The sequence below is a fragment of the Apteryx mantelli genome, chromosome 24 (assembly GCF_036417845.1).
Source record: "Apteryx mantelli isolate bAptMan1 chromosome 24, bAptMan1.hap1, whole genome shotgun sequence".
Taxonomy (NCBI): domain Eukaryota; kingdom Metazoa; phylum Chordata; class Aves; order Apterygiformes; family Apterygidae; genus Apteryx; species Apteryx mantelli.
The window spans coordinates 3844996-3853692 of record NC_090001.1 but is presented as its reverse complement, the minus strand read 5'-3'; the positions used below and the strand labels follow the sequence as shown (position 1 = coordinate 3853692).

General features: G+C 56.4%; 1 protein-coding gene across 1 annotated transcript; it reads right to left on the bottom strand.

Moving 5' to 3' along the window:
- Nucleotides 1-5306: 5306 nt before the first annotated feature.
- LOC136994106 (olfactory receptor 14J1-like) lies at nucleotides 5307-6206 on the bottom strand (the record flags this gene model as incomplete). Its single annotated transcript, XM_067310358.1, has 1 exon — nucleotides 5307-6206. A coding segment is annotated over exon 1 (900 nt), but the record flags the coding sequence as incomplete, so codon positions are not given.
- Nucleotides 6207-8697: the final 2491 nt, after the last annotated feature.

The following is an 8697-nucleotide window of genomic DNA, read 5'->3' as shown; positions in this document are numbered from 1 at the left end:
GCCCTTATCCCCAGCCAGAACTTCTCTTCTTTCAGCTCATGCCCACTGGGCCTCATCCTACCATGGTGCACAGCGGTGAAGAGCCTGGCTCCATCTTCTTGATGACCTCCTGGTAGGGATGGGCAGGCTGTTATTCGGTCTGCCCAAAGCCTCCTCTTCTCCATGCTGAACCAACCCAGCTCCCTCAGCCTCCCGCACTGACAAAGCTGACCTTACAAATGTGTGCCTAGGATGTTGAAGGCCCTCCCAGTCCTTCTGGATTTTCCTGGATCTGCAAAGGACCTGAGGCCTGTTAGAGTGCAATCACCCTCATGCCATGACTTTCTGCATGCATCACACTCATTGGGAGTTGTGTTGTAGAGAACGGGTGTTGTAGACGGTGAGGAGGGCCCATTCTGGACAAGCAGTCCTTCCTCATTAAGTCTTGATTCATTCTCTCATTCTCCTGCCATGAATCCCTGTAAAATCCTGGTTCACTATGGGTGGCAGCCTTGAGTAGGGAAGCTGCTCCGAGTCACTCCAAAAGCCTTCCCTTCTCCATGCTGAACAAACTCATTCCCGCAGCCTCTCTTCACAGGACAAGTGCTCCAGCCCCTGATCACCTTGGGGGCCTGCAACTGAAATCACTCAGTGTGATCTGTAGTGCTCTTCTACAGGGCCCCCAATGGATGCAGTATGTGATGTGCCTGAACTCAGGCCTTTCTTCAAAGATGGAGCCAAAAATACACCCAAGGAACTGCACCACAAAAGGGCCTCTGCTCTGCTTGTGAACTCTGTGGGCTCCATAAGACAAGGTCAGAGTCCCAGAGTGATCTGTTATGGAGCAAGGGCTGGATCCAGGGCTCATCTCTTGGTGAGCAGTGCCAGTGGAGATGGGGAATGGTCTCTGAATTGCCTGCTCAGGGCTGTGCCACAGGTGACAGTGCGATCAGAGATGCCCATGCTTCTGGAGGGGAATCTTAGGTACCAGGAGAGCTCAGGGATCTCCAGGGACATCATGTGCCTTGGGGTGGGCAGTGAGTGGAGCCTCACAAAATGAGGGACAGTCCATGGTGGAGTAACCAGAAGGTGAAGCACTAAACCCAGGTATGTATAGGGAAAGAAGGGCTCTGCAATCCCGGAGAGGCAGTGGGGACCCAGGAGGCCCAGGGAAGGGGCACTGCAGAGTGATTCCTGCACCCTCAGTGAAACACCACAGGCTGGAGCTAGTGCACACCCAAACACATCTCCTGCCATTGCAAACGCCCTGGGCTCACTCTGAGCACAGGCCATGAGCTCTGACGGGTGGTAGCAGTATCAGTGGTGGTGAGCCCTATCCAGCTGGTTTTGCTTCCCACCCTGACCAGCACAGCCAGCGCAGAGTCAGGGGTCACCCTGTGGCCTCAGGGCCCCACAGCCCACTCGCTCTGCAGAGCAGCACCACCACCCCAGGGCCCTGTGGGGAGCACAGGGGAGGAAGCTCGAACGGCCAGCCAGGCCATCATGGACACATTCCTCTGGGGAGCAGGGACATCCCAGGAAAAGAGGAGGGCAGCATTCACAGAGAGAAAATGAGAACAAGAAACAGGTTTCTCTGTGCACCAGCCCAGGGCAGGCGGTTCTGTCCCTGGGGCAGCAGGAGCTGCCAGAGGAGCTGCAGAGCCAGAGCTCTCATGCTGTCCTGGACAGCAGGATGGGCATGGAGGGTCTGCAGGCAGAGAGGGAGGGGGATCTGCTGGACACAAGAGCAGGGGAGACAGAGGGTGACCGGCCTCATTGTGGGGCCTCCTGCCTTTTGCTGGAGAGCTGCTCCCCTTGTCCTGGGGCCTGGCCTGACTTACGCTGTGGACATGCCTGTGCCTGGCCCTGCACCCCTCGGGTGCTGACCTGACCCTGTGCCCGTCCTGCTGTCTGACTCCCCATCTCTGCCTCAGACCTGCCCCCTCACTACAGGCAAGAAAGCCTTGGCAAGGGAAGCTGGGATCTGAGCACATCCCAGAGAAGGTTTTGGATACAAAAGGTGACCGCATATCCCCACAGCAACTCTTTCTTGAAAGCCAATTGAAAGGTGTAAGGAGGGCTTCAGATTTCAGCCCCTACCCACGTAACACTGCCCACAGACGCTTAGCTGAATGAAAAAGTGAGGGCAGCCCCTTGGGGTCTGATTTGATGATGCACAGTTATGAGAACAAGTGTTTCTGTATCCCGGCTCAAGTGTTTAAGCACCATTTGCCTCTGGGTTCCTGCTACAAAGAGGATGTTGTCAGGAGCAGCAAGAACCCTTGTCCTGTCCCACTCTGCCTCATCTCCTCTGCCTCTGAGCAGGTGTCCTGCTGCATGGCTGGGGCTGGATCCCCAATGTGGGGAGAGGGGGGGATGGCCAGGGAGCTGCTGCCTGCAGAGCTGGTCCCCACAGTGACAGGAGAGGGGCCAGGGGCTGGGAGCAAGGGGGCAGCAGGCCAGGCAGGGGCAGGGGTGGGCAGGGATGCGGCAGGGGCCTCATGGAGGGGGCACAGCCGGTGCTGCTGCAGCGCAATGGCTGTCGGCTTCGCCTCCCTCGCAAAAGTTCCCACACGGCCCCCGGGCAGGAACTGGCTGTTCCCCTGTCCCCGTGCTGCCCTCCCAGCAGCATGGGACATGTGAGGAGGGGCTCGGCCTGCCCTGTCCTTGGGGCCAGCTCCCCAGGGCTGGCACAGCTTGGCCTGAGGCACCTCCAGCTCCTTGGCCTCTGCTGCAGCGTGGCTGGCACAAGGGTGAGAGCTCCTTGGACACGGCAGGGTGAGCCCAGCTGGGGCAGCATCAGGGGTGGGATGCAAATGTCCCTGGCTCAGTGGTGGGCTTTGGAAAACTCCCTCATGCATCCCGAGAGGCTCCATATGCCTCTTCCACCCCGCCCTGTGCTCCCCTCCCGCTGGACAAAGTGCAGCTCAGCATTGCCTGGGGACTCTCCTCCCCATGGGGAGCAGAGGGAGGGCCTTCACCAGCCCCACACTGCCTTTTCCACCCCCAGCCTTTGCACTAGCACTTTTGCCCACTTCCCTTCACCACTGGAAGCCCATGAAAATCCCAGCACTCCTGCCCTCGAGCTGGCATCCAGCCTGAACCTGGAGCCTGGCTGGCCACAAAGGCATCACCTGTCCAGTGCACCGCCAGGGTGGCTTGGGAGAGGGCAGCTCCCCTCTGCCTCAGGCTGGGGCTCAGCATGAGGCCGGGGCTGGGCTCAGCTTTTCCCTGCGGATCTCCTTGAAGAGCTACGCCGGGTAATATTCCACCTCTGCCCTAGCAGCACCACCAACACTCAAGGTGCCAGGATGGAAGTGCACAGAGGGTGGAAGGGGGACAGGCTGCCCAGGAAGAGCTTTGAGACCTTGTCCGTGCACACAGGGATGGAGTGAGGAAAGCCAAAACTCCGCTGGAGATGGAACCAGAGACCTTGCACATGGAAAAGGCTGGAGTATTATTCAATGATTATGAAATGATCCCCCAGAGTCTGGGGGATCCAAGCACCCGACCCCTGACCAGTCCGGGCTGGGGCCCCCACGGCTGTTAGCAGACAGCCGTGCTCCCAGATCTGCTGGGGTCTGCTGCAGAAGAGTGACCATGCAAGGCTGGCCTTTTCCCCTCCATTGGGATATGGAGAACTGCAGGAGAACGGAGCTGGCCATGCACCACCCCACAGCTGGGGTGAGCAGCCAGCAGTGGGAAGGGGCCATGTGAGAGGCTGGTCCAGGACGATGGCCTTCTGGCAGCTTCTCCAGTGTGTCCGTGCAACACAGGGATCACCCTGGGCTCTTCTCTTCTGCACCCTCCATGTCCTGATGCCTTTCCCAGGAGACCTGCATTTGTCTGCACACTGCACACTGGTGGGTGCTCCCACACTGCTTGTTCACACACAGGAGCTGCCTGCTGGCATTTTGCTTCTCCAAGGCCCTCTCCAGTCCATCTCAGTTCCCTCCCCAGCTCTCTCCACCTCCCCTGCCCTCTCCCCAGACCACCCAGCAGAGCAGCCCAGGCTAGGGGTGGCCCCACAGCAGTGCCTACCGCAGGGGGCTGTAGAGCTCTAGACACTTACACCACAGCCCCAGCCCCTGTCCAGGACAGCACCAGAGTCCTGGTCCCAGGGCTGCTCAGGCAGATCCTGCTGCCCCAGCAACAGAGACGTCTGCCCCGAGCCGGTGCACACAGGAAAGTGTTTCTCTTTGTCTTTCTCCCCTGTGCACACATGCACCCCTACTCCCCCCCTGGATGTCCCTGATTCCAGAGAACCTTTCCCCAGGGGAGTGTATCCATGCCAACCTCACCGGCCATTCCTGCACCCCTCCCCTGTGCTCCTCACAGGGCCTCAGGCTGGTAGTGCTGCTCTGCAAAGCGAGCGGGTTGTGGGGCCACAGGGTGAGTCTGCACTGGCTGTGCTGCTCAGGGCAGACCCAGCTGGACCAGCACCATTGTGCCTGAACACCCCCTCCCAGGCTCTGTGGCTGTGGACGATGCTGGAAGCAAACACAGGGCATTTCGAATGGCTCTGGAGGTGTTCACGTGTGTCATTTGGCAGAATGAATGTGGGCTTTTTTTCCTTTTAGATGACATGAACCACTCTTGAGGCTCCCTTCCCTGTGCCTGCTGGGTCCCCACTGCTTCTCCTGAGATTTCTGAGCTCTCATTCAGTGCATTCTTTGGTTTAGCCCTTTACCTTTGGGCGACGCCACTTGGTTTTGGGAGTCTCCACTCACTGCCCATCCCAGGCACATGCTGTCCCAGGAGATCCCCTGTGCTCTCGCGGTGGCCCCATATTCCCTTCCAGAAGCATGGACATCTCTCACCAGCCCTGTAATATGGCAGACAGTCCCCAGCAGACACCACTTGACCACTCACCTGCTCCAGGGACACTGGGCACCCACAAGTTACAGCTGACTCCAGCCCTCCTGCCCAAACACACCACCCTATGAGCTCATGCCCCTTAGCCCATGGAAAAGCCAAGCACACCAAAGGGCCTTTTTGGGTGCAACTCCCTGAGCACATTCTTGGCTCCAGCTTGGGAAGAAGAGCCCAACCTTCAGGCACTGTCCTCAGGAAATCCCCTTTTATTGCAGACATGCTGTCTGGTAGGCCTGCCCTGACACAGTGCTGCGCAGGTTTACGGAAGGCTTCCAGGTCAGACAGACAGGGTTTGTGCTGCTGGAGAAGTGGGATGAATTCAAGCATTTACAAACGGAATTATCACAGGCAGAATGCCCAAAGCACAAGAGTTGCCCAGGTAAATTGGAAATCCCTTGTGAGGAGAGATGGGCAGCTTATTGCTGCTGAAGTAGTAGCAGTTGAACCAGTTTCTTCAGTGCATCCTTGAGCTCCTTGTTCCTCATGCTGTAGATGAGGGGGTTCACTGTTGGAGGCACCACTGCGTACAGAACAGCCACCACCAGATCCAGAACTGGGGAGGAGAGGGAAGAGGGCTTAAGGGAGGCAAAAAAGCCAGTGCTGATAAACAGGGAGACCACGGCCAGGTGAGGGAGGCACATGGAGAAGGCTTTGTGCTGGCCCTGCTCAGAGGGGATCCTCAGCACAGCTGTGAAGATCTGCACATAGGACAGCACAATGAAAATGAAACACCCAAAGGCTAAACAGGCACTAACCTCAAGAAGCCCAATTTCCCTGAGGTAGGAGTCTGAGCAGGAGAGCTTGAGGATCTGGGGGATTTCACAGAAGAACTGCTCCACAACATTGCCTTGGCAGAGTGGTATGGAAAATGTGTTAGCAGTGTGCAGGAGACCATCGAGAAAACCACTGACCCATGCAGCTACTGCCATTTTGACACAAGCTCTGCTGCTCATGATGGTCCCATAGTGCAGGGGTTTGCAGATGGCCACGTAGCGGTCATAGGCCATGACAGTGAGAACACAATACTCAGTTGCGATGAGAAAGTAAAAATGAAAAACCTGTGCAGCACATTCCCAGTAGGAAATGGCCCTGGTGTTGCTCAGGGAATTGGCCATGGATTTGGGGACAATGGTGGAGATGGTGCCAAGGTCGAGGAGGGAGAGGTTGAGGAGGAAGAAGTACATGGGGGTGTGGAGGCGATGGTCGCAGGCTACGGCTGTGATGATGAGGCCGTTGCCCAGGAGGGCAGCCAGGTAGATGCTCAGGAAGAGCCAGAAATGCAAGAGCCGCAGCTGCCGCGTATCTGCAAATGCCTGGAGCAGGAACTCGTTGAAGGAGCTGCTGTTGGACATTTGCTGACGCTGGGCATGGGGGCCTGTGCAAGGAGGAAAAGACAGGGACAAATTAGAGCAATCTTTTGCGAGACAAACCCTTTGCCTTTCTCATTGAACCTCCCACTTTTCCTCTCTCCTTCACCTTCGTTCAGCTCCCTGGCTCGAGCTCCGCTTTGTGCTGCCTGAGTGTGCCATGCAGAGCAGGGGCCTCTGCGAACGATTTCCAGAGGAGTCAGTGCTGCTCTGCTGGGGGGTGTAAATGGAGGAAGGTGACAAACATTTCCAGTTCTTTGGTGGGGGTAGGAGGGGGTTGGGGCTCCATGAGCTGAGCTAAGGACACTCAGTCCGGTGACACAGTGGGAATAGTCTCTGTTTACCAGAAGGAGAGAGGAATATAGCACTTGGACCAACCAATAAACCCCTACAATGGAAGAAGGCTCAGGGGAGATGGGCAAGAGTGATGTGCCCATGAAGCTCAGGGGATAAGGTAGGGTGTGACTGACCACAGCTGTTGCACAGGAAGCTGAACTTATCTCAATGCAAAGGGGACCATGACTGGAGGGTAACCTTGGTTTTAGATAAATAGCTATGTCAGTTGAGTGGATCAAGTGACTACACCCCAACTGAGTGGATTAGCTGGGGTCAATGTTTTCCCCTGAGTTCATCAAAAGAGTGTGAATGTCTCCCTGAGTTAGCCAGAGCAGCATGGGGGGTGTGTATTCATGGCTCAGTCCACCACGGAGTATAAAAACTGAACAACTCACAAAAGAACTTGGAAGAGAGCAATTGGATCAAGCCGGTTTCATCGCATGTCTTCCTTCCCAGCGACTGGGGATGCCCAGTGTTGTGATGGTGAGCACAGGATAGAGACCAGTAATGGGGATCACACTGGTATTGTGATTGAACTGATACTGCAATTGCTCTATTTTGCTAAGTGTAACTCACACTTGTATTGTGATTTCAGCATATTGCTGTGTCACTCTGCTAAATCAAAACTCCTGCGTAAGGTCCAATATCTTCAAAGAAGTAAATGTTGATATTCAACATTACACTGTCCATGTGTGGAATAGCTAAAAGAACCTGGTCAGAGAGGATTGGACTCTGACAAGCTCTCCTGCCAGCTGTCTTGGAAAGGGAAGATCCTTGTGAGGGATTCATCTCCCCCAGCCTTGCCCTCCTGAACACAGGTGTTTGTATCTGAAGCAGCCACACCAGCTCCCATTCTAGCAAGGCAGGGAAACTCTCATGTGAAGGCAGCAGGTGCCCAACCTGATGGATGGGCCGTCAGGAAAGCTTTCATCTTCCCCAGCTGGACATGCTACCTCAAAGACAGCAACAGTGCAGGGCAGTCGCTCTCAGCCCCTTTGTTGGGCAGCACGAAATGGGCCCGTGGAAGGAGAGATGCCTCTCTCCTCTGCCACAGTTCTGGCTGCAGAAGAGGTGTTTCATGGCCTGCACTCTATGGCTGTCAGGGCAGAGGATCTGCTGGGTGGGAGCAGAGACACAGGGGACTGGCTCAGAGGAAGGTGCCTGCATCAGAGGGACTGACCATGACTTGCCAAAATCCTTCCTCCCATGGCAATCCTCTTTGCAGTTCCCTCTCATTCCCTGCCCATCTTGCTGCCTGGAGCTCTTCCTGCTGGCAGCTCCTTCTCTATCCCAATGTCTTTTCCCTGACAGTGCTCACAGACCCCATCCCACCCTCTGCATGCTCAGTTCTGCCCGACAGAAACCTACCAGGACCGGGCGCTGGGCAGAGGCATTGCTGTGCTCAAAGGTCCTGAGGAGCAGGTCAGAAAATCCCTGACAAGGCCATAAAGGTGATGCTGGTGCTGTCTGTAGGCTGAGGAGGGGTTGAAGGGGTTTGCTGAGCTTCATGACAGACCTAGTGATCTCTGAGAGGGAAGGGTTGAGAGTCTCAGTTCCTTCCCAAAGCAGAAAACTCTTTCCTGCTTTTCCCCCTCCCCACATTAGCGACCTCAAAGCACACAGCCTAGAAGGAAAGCTCCTTCCCTTTCAAGCATCGCCTGCCTTGACCTTCCTTTTGAAAAGTGCCCTCCAGAAATGTCCTCACGGTGAGCTGGAGCTGTGAGCAGCCCTCACCCACGCACCACCCTCTCCACAGCACACTCAGCCTGCCCTGACGGGCTCTCTCCTCCCACCCAGAGCTTCTCCCTGCAGCGCTGTGGGGAGCTTGCTGGGCAGGCTGAGTGCTGACCCTCGCAGGCAGCAGACTCACTGCCCGGGGCACACAGCACCCTGGGGTGCAGGAACACTGCTCTGAATGACAGCCCTGCCTAGACCTGTGGCACACCCTGGCTTCACACCCATGCAGCTCTCCCTGGCAGAAGGCAGCAGGACACCCTGTCCCTGGCATGCTGTGGCAGGGAATCCCCACCTCCTGCACTCTGGAGAAGCCAGGAGAGCAAGCCTCAAGAAAACTCTCCGTTATGGGCTGGGTTTAGAAGACCCCTCCAGCAACAGCAGTAGCATTGCCCTGCAGCCAGAG